This window comes from Oncorhynchus kisutch, linkage group LG18 (genome assembly GCF_002021735.2).
Source record: "Oncorhynchus kisutch isolate 150728-3 linkage group LG18, Okis_V2, whole genome shotgun sequence".
Taxonomy (NCBI): Eukaryota; Metazoa; Chordata; class Actinopteri; order Salmoniformes; family Salmonidae; genus Oncorhynchus; species Oncorhynchus kisutch.
The window spans coordinates 18,735,663-18,753,805 of NC_034191.2; the positions used below are offsets into that span (position 1 = coordinate 18,735,663).

At 51.8% G+C, this 18,143-nt stretch overlaps 1 protein-coding gene across 1 annotated transcript in view; it reads left to right on the forward strand.

Moving 5' to 3' along the window:
- Positions 1 to 18,143, forward strand: part of LOC109909471 (calsyntenin-2-like) — a 420,037-nt gene that overhangs the window by 370,819 nt on the left and 31,075 nt on the right. The window contains exon 12 of the mRNA XM_031795495.1: positions 13,170 to 13,381. Coding sequence (XP_031651355.1) covers positions 13,170 to 13,381 — 212 coding nt within the window. The remainder of the gene's footprint in view (positions 1 to 13,169; positions 13,382 to 18,143) is intronic.

Below are 18,143 nucleotides of genomic sequence, written 5' to 3' on the forward strand. Positions count from 1 at the left end.
ATGAGTTATAATGACTACAAGCTAAGTGTATGTAAACTTCTGACTTTAACTGTATATCTGTCTGCATTTAGTTATCTCTCTCTCTTCTCTCCTTCTCCATCTCTCTCTCTGTCCTCCCTCTCCATTCTCTCTCTCTTCCCTCCCTCTCCATCTCTCTCTGTCCTCCTTCTCCATCTCTCTCTCTGTCCTCCCTCTCCATCTCTCTCTCTTCCCTCCTTCTCCATCTCTCTCTGTCCTCCTTCTCCATCTTTCTCTGTCCTCCCTCTCCATCTCTCTCTGTCCTCCTTCTCCATCTTTCTCTGTCCTCCCTCTCCATCTCTCTCTCTTCGCTCCCTCTCCATCTCTCTCTGTCCTCCTTCTCCATCTCTCTCTGTCCTCCCTCTCCATCTCTCTCTCTTCCATCCCTCTCCATATCTATCTGTCCTCCTTCTCCATCTCTCTCTCTGTCATCCCTCTCCATCTCCCTGTCCTCCTCCTCCATCTCTCTCTGTCCTCCTTCTCCATCTCTCTCTGTCCTCCCTCTCCATCTCTCTCTCTTCCCTCCTTCTCCATCTCTCTCTGTCCTCCTTCTCCATCTTTCTCTGTCCTCCCTCTCCATCTCTCTCTTCGCTCCCTCTCCATCTCTCTCTGTCCTCCTTCTCCATCTCTCTCTCTGTCCTCCCTCTCCATCTCTCTCTCTTCCATCCCTCTCCATCTCTTTCTGTCCTCCATCTCCATCTCTCTCTCTGTCATCCCTCTCCATCTCTCTCTCTGTCCTCCGTCTCCATCTCTCTCTTTCTGTCCTCAGTCTCCATCTCTCTCTCTTTCTGTCCTCCCTCTCCATCTCTCTCTTAATGGGATATTTCTCCTTTCTTCTCTCTTTTTTCTCCTGAGTTTTCTCCTCACTCTTTTTGTCTTCTCACTCCGTTCTCCCCGTCTTCCTCTCATCTTCCTGTGATCTGTGAGTGTAAACTAGTCTCAACACCTTCTCACTGTCAACACACAACAACAGCACAACTCATTAGAGTACAACTCACACTCACTCATGTAGCTAGTTACCTACCCCCTCTCCTCCTCTTCCTCTTTCTCTCCCCTCTTCACTTCTTTTGTTCTTTAATCCACCACTCTCTCTGTTCCACATCGCCTCCTGGGGCAAGTTTTTACATTTTCATGTTATTTATTAATAATTCTTTCTGGGTTTTGCCAGAGGACAGCGAGAGAGAGAGACAGAGCGTGGCTGGATGGTATTGTATAACAGCCATCCCTGGCGGGTTGTGGTGAATATTCATTGCAGGTTTAAATATGTGCAGCCCCCCACAGCTCAGCCCTGGAGGGGTGTACTCCGCCCCCCTATTGGGTTCGATGCAGGGCTTCGGGCCCATCCCTTCAGCTAGCCTAGCAAGGAAGGGGGGGCAGGAAGAGGAGGGGTCGACTGGGCTGCAGGCACACCAATTAGAAATGAATACATTATGCTAACTATGCTTAAGCTTGTGTATTTCTCGATGTTGTTTAATAAAGTTTTCTGGTTGTGTGTAGGCGGGTGGCTGGGGCTGTGGTACGCAGGCTATCCAGTGGTCTGCACTGCCTGTGAACCTTGTTACGATCCAGCTGTGGCTCACAAAGAGAGGGTCTGGTAGTCGTCTTAGACAAGCTTTGATAACAATAATGTGTAAATCAGCAGGCATTGATGAATGTAAACAGAATTCATTTAAAACAATATCCAGTAAACAAGCCTGCAGAGCAAACTGTCTATTAGGCCACAGCCAAAACACAAGATCCTCTTGAGGAATGCTGCTATTTGCTGGAAATTTCCCTGCAAGTGGCATCATTGTAAACAAATAAATAGAGTCGTTCATTAATTCCTTAAAATATACTTAAGCGTGTTTTCAATTTAATAAGGCAATTACTGCAGCCATCAGGAACAAGTAACTAGTGTTAATCTATGCAGGGCCTTTATTCTACCTTGTCACATTTTCTTTCATTCATTTGGCTCAGGTCCAAGTCCTCACCGTGGCCTACCCACGCTAAGTCTCCACGCTCCACTGTCTCTGCCTCCTCTCCACAACAATACCCTGCCGCTCCACTGTCTCTGCCTCCTCTCCACAACAATACCCTGCCGTTCCACTGTCTCTGCCTCCTCTCCACAACAATAACCTGCTGCTCCACTGTCTCTGTCTCCTCTCCACAACAATAACCTGCCGCTCCACTGTCTCTGCCTCCTCTCCACAACAATACCCTGCCGCTCCACTGTCTCTGTCTCCTCTCCCCAACAATACCCTGCCGCTCCACTGTCTCTGCCTCCTCTCCACAACAATACCCTGCCGCTCCACTGTCTCTGCCTCCTCTCCACAACAATACCCTGCCGCTCCACTGTCTCTGTCTCCTCTCCACAACAATACCCTGCCGCTCCACTGTCTCCTCTCCACAACAATACCCTGCCGTTCCACTGTCTCTGCCTCCTCTCCACAACAATACCCTGCCGTTCCACTGTCTCTGCCTCCTCTCCACAACAATACCCTGCCGCTCCACTGTCTCTGCCTCCTCTCCACAACAATACCCTGCCGTTCCACTGTCTCTGCCTCCTCTCCACAACAATACCCTGCCGCTCCACTGTCTCTGCCTCCTCTCCACAACAATACCCTGCCGCTCCACTGTCTCTGCCTCCTCTCCACAACAATACCCTGCCGCTCCACTGCATCCTCTCCACAACAATACCCTGCCGTTCCACTGTCTCTGCCTCCTCTCCACAACAATACCCTGCCGCTCCACTGTCTCTGCCTCCTCTTCACAACAATACCCTGCCGCTCCACTGTCTCCTCTCCACAACAATACCCTGCTGCTCCACTGTCTCTGCCTCCTCTCCACAACAATACCCTGCCACTCCACTCTCTCTGCCTCCTCTCCACAACAATACCCTGCCGCTCCACTGTCTCTGCCTCCTCTCCACAACAATACACTGCCGCTCCACTGTCTCCTCTCAACAACAATACCCTGCCGTTCCACTGTCTCTGCCTCCTCTCCACAACAATACCCTGCCGCTCCACTGTCTCTGTCTCTTCTCCACAACAATACCCTGCCGCTCCACTGTCTCTGTCTCCTCTCCACAACAATACCCTGCCGCTCCACTGTCTCTGCCTCCTCTCCACAACAATACCCTGCCGCACCACTGCATCCTCTCCACAACAATACCCTGCCGTTCCACTGTCTCTGCCTCCTCTCCACAACAATACCCTGCTGCTCCACTGTCTCTGCCTCCTCTCCACAACAATACCCTGCCACTCCACTCTCTCTGCCTCCTCTCCACAACAATACCCTGCCGCTCCACTGTCTCTGCCTCCTCTCCACAACAATACCCTGCCGCTCCACTGTCTCTGCCTCCTCTCCACAACAATACCCTGCCGCTCCACTGTCTCTGTCTCCTCTCCACAACAATACCCTGCCGTTCCACTGTCTCTGTCTCCTCCACAACAATACCCTGCCGTTCCACTGTCTCTGCCTCCTCTCCACAACAATACCCTGCCGCTCCACTGTCTCTGCCTCCTCTTCACAACAATACCCTGCCGCTCCACTGTCTCCTCTCCACAACAATACCCTGCTGCTCCACTGTCTCTGCCTCCTCTCCACAACAATACCCTGCCACTCCACTCTCTCTGCCTCCTCTCCACAACAATACCCTGCCGCTCCACTGTCTCTGCCTCCTCTCCACAACAATACCCTGCCCCTCCACTGTCTCCTCTCAACAACAATACCCTGCCGTTCCACTGTCTCTGCCTCCTCTCCACAACAATACCCTGCCGCTCCACTGTCTCTGTCTCTTCTCCACAACAATACCCTGCCGCTCCACTGTCTCTGTCTCCTCTCCACAACAATACCCTGCCGCTCCACTGTCTCTGCCTCCTCTCCACAACAATACCCTGCCGCTCCACTGCATCCTCTCCACAACAATACCCTGCCGTTCCACTGTCTCTGCCTCCTCTCCACAACAATACCCTGCCGCTCCACTCTCTCTGCCTCCTCTCCACAACAATACCCTACCGCTCCACTGTCTCTGCCTCCTCTCCACAACAATACCCTGCCGCTCCACTGTCTCTGCCTCCTCTCCAAAACAATACCCTGCCGCTCCACTGTCTCTGTCTCCTCTCCACAACAATACCCTGCCGCTCCACTGTCTCTGTCTCCTCTCCACAACAATACCCTCCTGCTCCACTGTCTCTGCCTCCTCTCCACAACAATACCCTGCCGCTCCACTGTCTCTGCCTCCTCTCCACAACAATACCCTGCCACTCCACTCTCTCTGCCTCCTCTCCACAACAATACCCTGCCGCTCCACTGTCTCTGCCTCCTCTCCACAACAATACCCTGCCGTTCCACAATCTCTGCCTCCTCTCCACAACAATACCCTGCCGTTCCACTGTCTCTGCCTCCTCTCCACCACAATACCCTGCCGCTCCACTGTCTCCTCTCCACAACAATACCCTGCCGTTCCACTGTCTCTGCCTCCTCTCCACAACAATACCCTGCCGCTCCACTCTCTCTGCCTCCTCTCCACAACAATACCCTGCCGCTCCACTGTCTCTGCCTCCTCTCCACAACAATACCCTGCCGCTCCACTGTCTCTGCCTCCTCTCCACAACAATACCCTGCCGTTCCACTGTCTCTGCCTCCTCTCCACAACAATACCCTGCCGCTCCACTGTCTCTGCCTCCTCTCCACAACAATACCCTGCCGCTCCACTGTCTCTGTCTCCTCTCCACAACAATACCCTCCTGCTCCACTGTCTCTGCCTCCTCTCCACAACAATACCCTGCCGCTCCACTGTCTCTGCCTCCTCTCCACAACAATACCCTGCCACTCCACTCTCTCTGCCTCCTCTCCACAACAATACCCTGCCGCTCCACTGTCTCTGCCTCCTCTCCACAACAATACCCTGCCGCTCCACTGTCTCTGCCTCCTCTCCACCACAATACCCTGCCGCTCCACTGTCTCCTCTCCACAACAATACCCTGCCGTTCCACTGTCTCTGCCTCCTCTCCACAACAATACCCTGCCGTTCCACTGTCTCTGCCTCCTCTCCACCACAATACCCTGCCGCTCCACTGTCTCCTCTCCACAACAATACCCTGCCGTTCCACTGTCTCTGCCTCCTCTCCACAACAATACCCTGCCGCTCCACTCTCTCTGCCTCCTCTCCACAACAATACCCTGCCGCTCCACTGTCTCTGCCTCCTCTCCACAACAATACCCTGCCGCTCCACTGTCTCTGCCTCCTCTCCACAACAATACCCTGCCGTTCCACTGTCTCTGCCTCCTCTCCACAACAATACCCTGCCGCTCCACTGTCTCTGCCTCCTCTCCACAACAATACCCTGCCGCTCCACTGTCTCTGTCTCCTCTCCACAACAATACCCTGCTGCTCCACTGTCTCTGCCTCCTCTCCACAACAATACCCTGCCGCTCCACTGTCTCCTCTCCACAGCAATACCCTGCCGTTCCACTGTCTCGGTCTCCTCTCCACAACAATACCCTCCTGCTCCACTGTCTCTGCCTCCTCTCCACAACAATACCCTGCCGCTCCACTGTCTCTGCCTCCTCTCCACAACAATACCCTGCCACTCCACTCTCTCTGCCTCCTCTCCACAACAATACCCTGCCGCTCCACTGTCTCTGCCTCCTCTCCACAACAATACCCTGCCGTTCCACAATCTCTGCCTCCTCTCCACAACAATACCCTGCCGTTCCACTGTCTCTGCCTCCTCTCCACCACAATACCCTGCCGCTCCACTGTCTCCTCTCCACAACAATACCCTGCCGTTCCACTGTCTCTGCCTCCTCTCCACAACAATACCCTGCCGCTCCACTCTCTCTGCCTCCTCTCCACAACAATACCCTGCCGCTCCACTGTCTCTGCCTCCTCTCCACAACAATACCCTGCCGCTCCACTGTCTCTGCCTCCTCTCCACAACAATACCCTGCCGTTCCACTGTCTCTGCCTCCTCTCCACAACAATACCCTGCCGCTCCACTGTCTCTGCCTCCTCTCCACAACAATACCCTGCCGCTCCACTGTCTCTGTCTCCTCTCCACAACAATACCCTCCTGCTCCACTGTCTCTGCCTCCTCTCCACAACAATACCCTGCCGCTCCACTGTCTCTGCCTCCTCTCCACAACAATACCCTGCCACTCCACTCTCTCTGCCTCCTCTCCACAACAATACCCTGCCGCTCCACTGTCTCTGCCTCCTCTCCACAACAATACCCTGCCGCTCCACTGTCTCTGCCTCCTCTCCACCACAATACCCTGCCGCTCCACTGTCTCCTCTCCACAACAATACCCTGCCGTTCCACTGTCTCTGCCTCCTCTCCACAACAATACCCTGCCGTTCCACTGTCTCTGCCTCCTCTCCACCACAATACCCTGCCGCTCCACTGTCTCCTCTCCACAACAATACCCTGCCGTTCCACTGTCTCTGCCTCCTCTCCACAACAATACCCTGCCGCTCCACTCTCTCTGCCTCCTCTCCACAACAATACCCTGCCGCTCCACTGTCTCTGCCTCCTCTCCACAACAATACCCTGCCGCTCCACTGTCTCTGCCTCCTCTCCACAACAATACCCTGCCGTTCCACTGTCTCTGCCTCCTCTCCACAACAATACCCTGCCGCTCCACTGTCTCTGCCTCCTCTCCACAACAATACCCTGCCGCTCCACTGTCTCTGTCTCCTCTCCACAACAATACCCTGCTGCTCCACTGTCTCTGCCTCCTCTCCACAACAATACCCTGCCGCTCCACTGTCTCCTCTCCACAGCAATACCCTGCCGTTCCACTGTCTCGGTCTCCTCTCCACAACAATACCCTGCCGTTCCACTGTCTCTGCCTCCTCTCCACAACAATACCCTGCCGCTCCACTGTCTCTGCCTCCTCTCCACAACAATACCCTGCCGTTCCACTGTCTCTGCCTCCTCTCCACAACAATACCCTGCCGCTCCACTGTCTCTGCCTCCTCTCCACAACAATACCCTGCCGCTCCACTGTCTCTGCCTCCTCTCCACAACAATACCCTGCCGCTCCACTGTCTCTGTCTCCTCCACAACAATACCCTGCCGTTCCACTGTCTCTGTCTCCTCCACAACCATACCCTGCCGTTCCACTGTCTCTTCCTCCTCTCCACAACAATACCCTGCCGCTCCACTGTCTCTGCCTCCTCTCCACAACAATACCCTGCCGTTCCACTGTCTCTGCCTCCTCTCCACAACAATACCCTGCCACTCCACTGTCTCTGCCTCCTCTCCACAACAATACCCTGCTGCTCCACTGTTTCTGTCTCCTCCACAACAATACCCTGCCGCTCCACTGTCTCTGCCTCCTCTCCACAACAATACCCTGCCGCTCTACTGTCTCTGCCTCCTCTCCACAACAATACCCTGCCGCTCCACTGTCTCTGTCTCCTCTCCACAACAATACCCTGCCGTTCCACTGTCTCTGTCTCCTCCACAACAATACCCTGCCATTCCACTGTCTCTGCCTCCTCTCCACAACAATACCCTGCCACTCCACTGTCTCTGCCTCCTCTCCACAACAATACCCTGCCGCTCCACTGTCTCTGCCTCCTCTCCACAACAATACCCTGCCGTTCCACTGTCTCTGCCTCCTCTCCACAACAAAACCCTGCCGCTCCACTGTCTCTGCCTCCTCTCCACAACAATACCCTGCCGTTCCACTGTCTCTGCCTCCTCTCCACAACAAAACCCTGCCGCTCCACTGTCTCTGTCTCCTCTCCACAACAATACCCTGCCGCTCCACTGTCTCCTCTCCACAACAATACCCTGCCGTTCCACTGTCTCTGTCTCCTCTCCACAACAATACCCTGCCGTTCCACTGTCTCTGCCTCCTCTCCACAACAATACCCTGCCGCTCCACTGTCTCTGCCTCCTCTCCACAACAATACCCTGCCATTCCACTGTCTCTGCCTCCTCTCCACAACAATACCCTGCCGTTCCACTGTCTCTGCCTCCTCTCCACAACAATACCCTGCCGTTCCACTGTCTCTGTCTCCTCTCCACAACAATACCCTGCTATTCCACTGTCTCTGCCTCCTCTCCACAACAATACCCTGCCGCTCCACTGTCTCTGTCTCCTCTCCCCAACAATACCCTGCCGCTCCACTGTCTCTGCCTCCTCTTCACAACAATACCCTGCCGCTCCACTGTCTCTGCCTCCTCTCCACAACAATACCCTGCCGCTCCACTGTCTCTGCCTCCTCTCCACAACAATACCCTGCCGCTCCACTGTCTCTGCCTCCTCTCCACCACAATACCCTGCCGCTCCACTGTCTCCTCTCCACAACAATACCCTGCCGTTCCACTGTCTCTGCCTCCTCTCCACAACAATACCCTGCCGTTCCACTGTCTCTGCCTCCTCTCCACCACAATACCCTGCCGCTCCACTGTCTCCTCTCCACAACAATACCCTGCCGTTCCACTGTCTCTGCCTCCTCTCCACAACAATACCCTGCCGCTCCACTCTCTCTGCCTCCTCTCCACAACAATACCCTGCCGCTCCACTGTCTCTGCCTCCTCTCCACAACAATACCCTGCCGCTCCACTGTCTCTGCCTCCTCTCCACAACAATACCCTGCCGTTCCACTGTCTCTGCCTCCTCTCCACAACAATACCCTGCCGCTCCACTGTCTCTGCCTCCTCTCCACAACAATACCCTGCCGCTCCACTGTCTCTGTCTCCTCTCCACAACAATACCCTGCTGCTCCACTGTCTCTGCCTCCTCTCCACAACAATACCCTGCCGCTCCACTGTCTCCTCTCCACAGCAATACCCTGCCGTTCCACTGTCTCGGTCTCCTCTCCACAACAATACCCTGCCGTTCCACTGTCTCTGCCTCCTCTCCACAACAATACCCTGCCGCTCCACTGTCTCTGCCTCCTCTCCACAACAATACCCTGCCGTTCCACTGTCTCTGCCTCCTCTCCACAACAATACCCTGCCGCTCCACTGTCTCTGCCTCCTCTCCACAACAATACCCTGCCGCTCCACTGTCTCTGCCTCCTCTCCACAACAATACCCTGCCGCTCCACTGTCTCTGTCTCCTCCACAACAATACCCTGCCGTTCCACTGTCTCTGTCTCCTCCACAACCATACCCTGCCGTTCCACTGTCTCTTCCTCCTCTCCACAACAATACCCTGCCGCTCCACTGTCTCTGCCTCCTCTCCACAACAATACCCTGCCGTTCCACTGTCTCTGCCTCCTCTCCACAACAATACCCTGCCACTCCACTGTCTCTGCCTCCTCTCCACAACAATACCCTGCTGCTCCACTGTTTCTGTCTCCTCCACAACAATACCCTGCCGCTCCACTGTCTCTGCCTCCTCTCCACAACAATACCCTGCCGCTCTACTGTCTCTGCCTCCTCTCCACAACAATACCCTGCCGCTCCACTGTCTCTGTCTCCTCTCCACAACAATACCCTGCCGTTCCACTGTCTCTGTCTCCTCCACAACAATACCCTGCCATTCCACTGTCTCTGCCTCCTCTCCACAACAATACCCTGCCACTCCACTGTCTCTGCCTCCTCTCCACAACAATACCCTGCCGCTCCACTGTCTCTGCCTCCTCTCCACAACAATACCCTGCCGTTCCACTGTCTCTGCCTCCTCTCCACAACAAAACCCTGCCGCTCCACTGTCTCTGCCTCCTCTCCACAACAATACCCTGCCGTTCCACTGTCTCTGCCTCCTCTCCACAACAAAACCCTGCCGCTCCACTGTCTCTGTCTCCTCTCCACAACAATACCCTGCCGCTCCACTGTCTCCTCTCCACAACAATACCCTGCCGTTCCACTGTCTCTGTCTCCTCTCCACAACAATACCCTGCCGTTCCACTGTCTCTGCCTCCTCTCCACAACAATACCCTGCCGCTCCACTGTCTCTGCCTCCTCTCCACAACAATACCCTGCCATTCCACTGTCTCTGCCTCCTCTCCACAACAATACCCTGCCGTTCCACTGTCTCTGCCTCCTCTCCACAACAATACCCTGCCGTTCCACTGTCTCTGTCTCCTCTCCACAACAATACCCTGCTATTCCACTGTCTCTGCCTCCTCTCCACAACAATACCCTGCCGCTCCACTGTCTCTGTCTCCTCTCCCCAACAATACCCTGCCGCTCCACTGTCTCTGCCTCCTCTTCACAACAATACCCTGCCGCTCCACTGTCTCTGCCTCCTCTCCACAACAATACCCTGCCGCTCCACTGTCTCTGCCTCCTCTCCACAACAATACCCTGCCGCTCCACTGTCTCTGCCTCCTCTCCACCACAATACCCTGCCGCTCCACTGTCTCCTCTCCACAACAATACCCTGCCGTTCCACTGTCTCTGCCTCCTCTCCACAACAATACCCTGCCGTTCCACTGTCTCTGCCTCCTCTCCACCACAATACCCTGCCGCTCCACTGTCTCCTCTCCACAACAATACCCTGCCGTTCCACTGTCTCTGCCTCCTCTCCACAACAATACCCTGCCGCTCCACTCTCTCTGCCTCCTCTCCACAACAATACCCTGCCGCTCCACTGTCTCTGCCTCCTCTCCACAACAATACCCTGCCGCTCCACTGTCTCTGCCTCCTCTCCACAACAATACCCTGCCGTTCCACTGTCTCTGCCTCCTCTCCACAACAATACCCTGCCGCTCCACTGTCTCTGCCTCCTCTCCACAACAATACCCTGCCGCTCCACTGTCTCTGTCTCCTCTCCACAACAATACCCTGCTGCTCCACTGTCTCTGCCTCCTCTCCACAACAATACCCTGCCGCTCCACTGTCTCCTCTCCACAGCAATACCCTGCCGTTCCACTGTCTCGGTCTCCTCTCCACAACAATACCCTGCCGTTCCACTGTCTCTGCCTCCTCTCCACAACAATACCCTGCCGCTCCACTGTCTCTGCCTCCTCTCCACAACAATACCCTGCCGTTCCACTGTCTCTGCCTCCTCTCCACAACAATACCCTGCCGCTCCACTGTCTCTGCCTCCTCTCCACAACAATACCCTGCCGCTCCACTGTCTCTGCCTCCTCTCCACAACAATACCCTGCCGCTCCACTGTCTCTGTCTCCTCCACAACAATACCCTGCCGTTCCACTGTCTCTGTCTCCTCCACAACCATACCCTGCCGTTCCACTGTCTCTTCCTCCTCTCCACAACAATACCCTGCCGCTCCACTGTCTCTGCCTCCTCTCCACAACAATACCCTGCCGTTCCACTGTCTCTGCCTCCTCTCCACAACAATACCCTGCCACTCCACTGTCTCTGCCTCCTCTCCACAACAATACCCTGCTGCTCCACTGTTTCTGTCTCCTCCACAACAATACCCTGCCGCTCCACTGTCTCTGCCTCCTCTCCACAACAATACCCTGCCGCTCTACTGTCTCTGCCTCCTCTCCACAACAATACCCTGCCGCTCCACTGTCTCTGTCTCCTCTCCACAACAATACCCTGCCGTTCCACTGTCTCTGTCTCCTCCACAACAATACCCTGCCATTCCACTGTCTCTGCCTCCTCTCCACAACAATACCCTGCCACTCCACTGTCTCTGCCTCCTCTCCACAACAATACCCTGCCGCTCCACTGTCTCTGCCTCCTCTCCACAACAATACCCTGCCGTTCCACTGTCTCTGCCTCCTCTCCACAACAAAACCCTGCCGCTCCACTGTCTCTGCCTCCTCTCCACAACAATACCCTGCCGTTCCACTGTCTCTGCCTCCTCTCCACAACAAAACCCTGCCGCTCCACTGTCTCTGTCTCCTCTCCACAACAATACCCTGCCGCTCCACTGTCTCCTCTCCACAACAATACCCTGCCGTTCCACTGTCTCTGTCTCCTCTCCACAACAATACCCTGCCGTTCCACTGTCTCTGCCTCCTCTCCACAACAATACCCTGCCGCTCCACTGTCTCTGCCTCCTCTCCACAACAATACCCTGCCATTCCACTGTCTCTGCCTCCTCTCCACAACAATACCCTGCCGTTCCACTGTCTCTGCCTCCTCTCCACAACAATACCCTGCCGTTCCACTGTCTCTGTCTCCTCTCCACAACAATACCCTGCTATTCCACTGTCTCTGCCTCCTCTCCACAACAATACCCTGCCGCTCCACTGTCTCTGTCTCCTCTCCCCAACAATACCCTGCCGCTCCACTGTCTCTGCCTCCTCTTCACAACAATACCCTGCCGCTCCACTGTCTCTGCCTCCTCTCCACAACAATATCCTGCCGTTCCACTGTCTCTGCCTCCTCTCCACAACAATACCCTGCCGCTCCACTGTCTCCGGCTCCTCTCCACAACAATACCCTGCTGAGGAGGGGAAAGACACAACATGCGGATCAACTCTTAACAGAAAAAGAGAAAGGGAGAGTAGGCTATACCACGCTTGACTGAAAGCACCAGAAAAGGGGAAATATGGTTCTGAAACCCCTGTGTATTAGTGCTATGTGATGAAGTTTACAGCGGTGTTTAGGCATGAAATTAAACATGAAATAGGCTAGCAGCAAACTGGTATGACGGGTAATCACAGGTAATTGTGAACGAGTCAGAACCTCCTTATGCAAAGCTCCAACAGAACAAAGAGCTGTTGTCGTGCAACATTTTTTTCTTCCCTTTCCCAGTCCCAGACATTGACAGATGTTCATCTCCCTCCTCTGTAACTCGATGTATGTGAAAAACATTCCTCTACTTGCTACAAGCTTTCGCATCTCTCTCTCTCTCTCTCTCTTTCTCTCTCCTCAGCCTGCCCTTCTCTCTCTCTCTCTCTCCTCAGCCTCCCTTTCTCTCTCTCTATGGTTTCTCGTTGATTGATGTCTAGTCTGTATTGTTTATGCAGTATGTGTCATATTATTTTTTGCATGTCTATGTTAGATGTCTGCATCACTGTCTGTGTGTTGTTGCTCTCTGGGAGTCTGTCACAGTTCGGTCAGCCTCACCACCCCTACAGTGTACTTGGGGAGGCTTGTTTAACCTTCCAAGGTTGCTGATTCCTGGAATTAACCCACACACACATTCTCAAAGTATCTAAGCATTCTAAGGGCACAATGGCTCTGATATTTCACACTTACCTAAAGTGATACCCAGGCAAACATACTGAAACATACAGTACACAAACATTCAACCCTTCCCTACTCTCCATCTCCAAGGTGTTTTGGGGAGGACACGTGTATCTCCATCCCGGACATCGATGCAGTGGTGATGGTGCTGCAGCCCAGTGAACCCAGGATCACCATAGCTGGGGTGGACAGACTGACCAGGCCAGCAGCTGACCTCAGAGGTCCAGCCGGACTCACTCTGTTCCAGGACCTTCACATCATCAGTACTGTCACCAAGGGAGACACAGCCTCACACCATACCGGTACAGGGTACAGGCATAGAGGCGTGTGTGTGTGTGTGTGTGTGTGTGTGTGTGTGTGTGTGTGTGTGTGTGTGTGTGTGTGTGTGTGTGTGTGTGTGTGTGTGTGTGTGTGTGTGTGTGTGTGTGTGTGTGTGTGTGTGTGTGTGTGTGTGTGTGTGAGGTAGAGAAACGGATAGACACTGGGTGCAAACCAGAGCGAAAGAGAGACAGAGAGACAGAGAGAGATCAATAGACAGAGAATAGCAGAGGGGTAATAATGATATGGTCCGAAAGGGGACAGCACCACTAAACTATTTGTTTAAACTCTGGAGTGTACAACATCTCCTCTTATTATGGAATTTCATCAACTCCTCTCTACACAAACACACACTCACAAACACACACACACACACATACACACACACCATTAGCCACACACTCCTAGTCACAGAAGACTTGGTTAATCTATAGCTTCCAGCTGTGGTCTCCATTTCAGAGGCAGAACATGAGGAGGAAAGAGAGAGTCTGAGTCCTGAAAGCGATGCAGGGTTTTTTTCCAACTCCCTGGCAATGGAGCGAGTGAAACCTCTGGTTATCGCTGTCTAATTGGCAGCTAAAGCGTCAAGGCTGAGTCAGAGCTGTTCCGTGTTGATCCCAGTCTCCGCTCTGAGAAGACAAGAGCTGGTATTAAAATGTCATTTCCATTTGCAGTTCAGCCAGGCAGGAACCCATAGAATCATTTGTCTGGTAAGCAGAGGTCTTAGTCAGCAGGGGGCTGGACTGTAGATGCTGGGGAGAGTAGGAGAGAGGGCAAGTCTTAATGCCAGTAATACAGGCCAGCTCTGTTCTGCCTCCCCCTCCATTCACAGTTCCTTTAGAAGTCATAAGTTTGGCTCACACAGCAGGATTAGACAGGTACTTAGTGTGGAGAAAGGGTCACCAGTCACTACCCTGACTAGGACTGGTTAAGCCCGTTCTGCTAGCGGAACCCCTCGCCAACAGCAAATTAAATTGCAGCGCCAAATTCAATCAACAGAAATCTCATTATTCAATTTCCTCAAACATACAAGTATTAGGCACCATTTTAAAGATACAATTCTTGTTAATCCAACCACAGTGTCCGATTTCAAAAAAGCTTTTTTGCGAAAGCAGAACATATCATTATGTTAGGTCAGCAACTAGTCACAGAAAGCATACAACGATTTTCCAAGCAAAGAGCGGAGTGACAAAAAACTGAAATATTGATGAAATTGATCACTAACCTTTGATATTCTTCATCAGATGACACTCCCGGGACAACATGTTACAAAATACATGTATGTTTTGTTCGATCAAGTTCATATTTATATCCAAAAACCTCAGTTTACATTTGGCTTTGCCTCCAAAACATCCCGTGAATTTGCTCGGAGCCACATCAAATCACAGAAATACTCATAATAAACATTAATAAAAGATACAAGTGTTATTCACAGATTTAAGGATGTACTTCTCCTTAATGCAACCACTGTGTCAGATTTCAAAACAACTTTACGGAAAAAGCAAACCATGCAATAATCTGAGTACGGCGCTCAGACGACATACACAACCCAAGAATACAGTGCCTTGCGAAAGTATTCGGCCCCCTTGAACTTTGCGACCTTTTGCCACATTTCAGGCTTCAAGCATAAAGATATAAAACTGTATTTTTTTGTGAAGAATCAACAACAAGCGGGACACAATCATGAAGTGGAACGACATTTATTGGATATTTCAAACTTTTTTAACAAATCAAAAACTGAAAAATTGGGCGTGCAAAATTATTCAGCCCCTTTACTCTCAGTGCAGCAAACTCTCTCCAGAAGTTCAGTGAGGATCTCTGAATGATCCAATGTTGACCTAAATGACTAATGATGATAAATACAATCCACCTGTGTGTAATCAAGTCTCCGTATAAATGCACCTGCACTGTGATAGTCTCAGAGGTCCGTTAAAAGCGAACACTGGGGCCCCACAAGGGTGCGTTCTGAGCCCTCTCCTGTACTCCCTGTTCACCCACGACTGCGTGGCCACGCACGCCTCCAACTCAATCATCAAGTTTGCGGACGACACAACAGTGGTAGGCTTGATTACCAACAACGACGAGATGGCCTACAGGGAGGAGGTGAGGGCCCTCGGAGTGTGGTGTCAGGAAAATAACCTCACACTCAACGTCAACAAAACTGAGGAGATGATTGTGGACTTCAGGAAACAGCAGAGGGAACACCCCCTTATCCACATCGATGGAACAGTAGTGGAGAGGGTAGTAAGTTTTAAGTTCCTCGGCGTACACATCACAGACAAACTGAATTGGTCCACCCACACAGACAGCATCGTGAAGAAGGCGCAGCAGCGCCTCTTCAACCTCAGGAGGCTGAAGAAATTTGGCTTGTAACCAAAAGCACTCACAAACTTCTACAGATGCACAATCGAGAGCATCCTGGCGGGCTGTATCACCACCTGGTACGGACACTGCTCCACCCACAACCATAAGGCTCTCCAGAGCGTAGTGAGGTCTGCACAACTACCTGCCCTCCAGGACACGTACACCACCCGATGTCACAGGAAGGCCATAAAGATCATCAAGGACAACAACCACCCGAGCCACTGCCTGTTCACCCCGCTGTCATCCAGAAGGCGAGGTCAGTACAGGTGCATCAAAGCTGGGACCGAGAGACTGAAAAACAGCTTCTATCTCAAGGCCATCAGACTGTTAAACAGCCACCACTAACATTGAGTGGCTGCTGCCAACACACTGACTCAACTCCAGCCACTTTAATAATGGGAATTGATGGGAAATTATGTAAAATATATCACTAGCCACTTTAAACAATGCTACCTTATATAATGTTTACATACCCTACATTATTCATCTCATATGTATACGTATATACTGTACTCTATATCATCTACTGCATCCTTATGTAATACATGTATCACTAGCCACTTTAACTATGCCACTTTGTTTACATACTCATCTCATATGTATATACTGTACTCAATACCATCTACTGTATCTTGCCTATGCCACTCTGTACCATCACTCATTCATATATCTTTATGTACATATTCTTTATCCCCTTACACTTGTGTCTATAAGGTAGTAATTTTGGAATTGTTAGCTAGATTACTTGTTGTTTATTACTGCATAGTCGGAACTAGAAGCACAAGCATTTCGCTACACTCTCATTAACATCTGCTAACCATGTGTATGTGACAAATAACATTTGATTTGATCTTCAACCACCAACTTACCATCCTGAGACAAGGCCGAGTATAGCCCACAAAGATCTCCGCCACGGCACAACCCAAGGGGGGGGCGCCAACACAGACAGGAAGATCACATCAGTGATTCAACCCACTCAAGTGACGCACCCCTCCTAGGGACGGCATGAAAGAGCACCAGTAAGCCAGTGACTCAGCCCCTGTAATAGGGTTAGAGGCAGAGAATCCCAGTGGAAAGAAGGGAACAGGCCAGGGCGGTTCGTTGCTCCAGAGCCTTTCCGTTCACCTTCACACTCCTGGGCCAGACTACACTCAATCATATGACCCACTGAAGAGATGAGTCTTCAGTAAAGACTTAAAGGTTGAGACTGAGTTTGTGTCTCTCGCGTGGGCAGACCTTTCCATAAAAATTGACCTCTATAGGAGAAAGCCCTGCCTCCAGCTGTTTGCTTAGAAATTCTAGGGACAATTAGGAGGCCTGCGTCTTGTGACCGTAGCGTACGTGTAGGTATGAACGGCAGGACCAAATCAGAGAGATAGGTAGGAGCAAGCCCATGTAATGCTTTGTAGGTTAGCAGTAAAACCTTGAAATCAGCCCTTGCCTTGACAGGAAGCCAGTGTAGGGAGGCTAGCACTGGAGTAATATGATCACATTTTTGGTTCTAGTCAGGATTCTAGCAGCCGTATTTAGCACTAACTGTCTCTCTCTATGATAATTCAATTCAATTCAAGGGGCTTTATTGGCATGGGAAACATGTGTTAACATTGCCAAAGCAAGTGAAGTAGATAATATACAAAGTGAAATAAACAATAAAAATTAACAGTAAACATTACACATACAGAAGTTTCAAAACAATAAAGACAATACAAATGTCATATTAAGTATATTTACAGTGTTGCAACAATGTACAAATGGTTAAGGGTACACAAGGGAAAATAAATAAGCATAAATATGGGTTGCATTTACAATGGTGTTTGTTCTTCACTGGTTGCCCTTTTCTTGTAGCAACAGGTCACAAATCTTGCTGCTGTGATGGCACACAGTGGAATTTCACTCAGTAGATATGGGAGTTTATCAAAATTGGATTTGTTTTCGAATTCTTTGTGGATCTGTGTAATCTGAGGGAAATATGTGTCTCTAATATGGTCATGTTTCTCTCTCTCTCTCTGTCTCTCTGTCTCTCTCTGTCTCTCTCTCTCACTCTTTCTTTCAGGTTTCACTGTTTGCCCTCTTATTCTCCTTTTCTCTTTCTTTGTTAGTCTGTCATACTCTTTCCTTACCACCAGCACATGCTCTCCTCTTCTCTCCACTGTGTCTCCAGTTATTTCTTAACTTTCCCTCTCCCCTCCCTCCATCTCTCTCTGTCTGTGTCTCAGGGGGTCTACTCAGCTCCAGATGTTTCCCCTCCTTCTCCCAGTTAGCACAGCTCTGCAATCAATCAAGCCTCAGCCAGGGATAGAGGAGACCCAGGGTCTCCCGGGAACCCTGCTGTTCCAGGGACAGCCCCTGCTCTGAGGAGTGCCTCACCATAGGGAGGCTGTG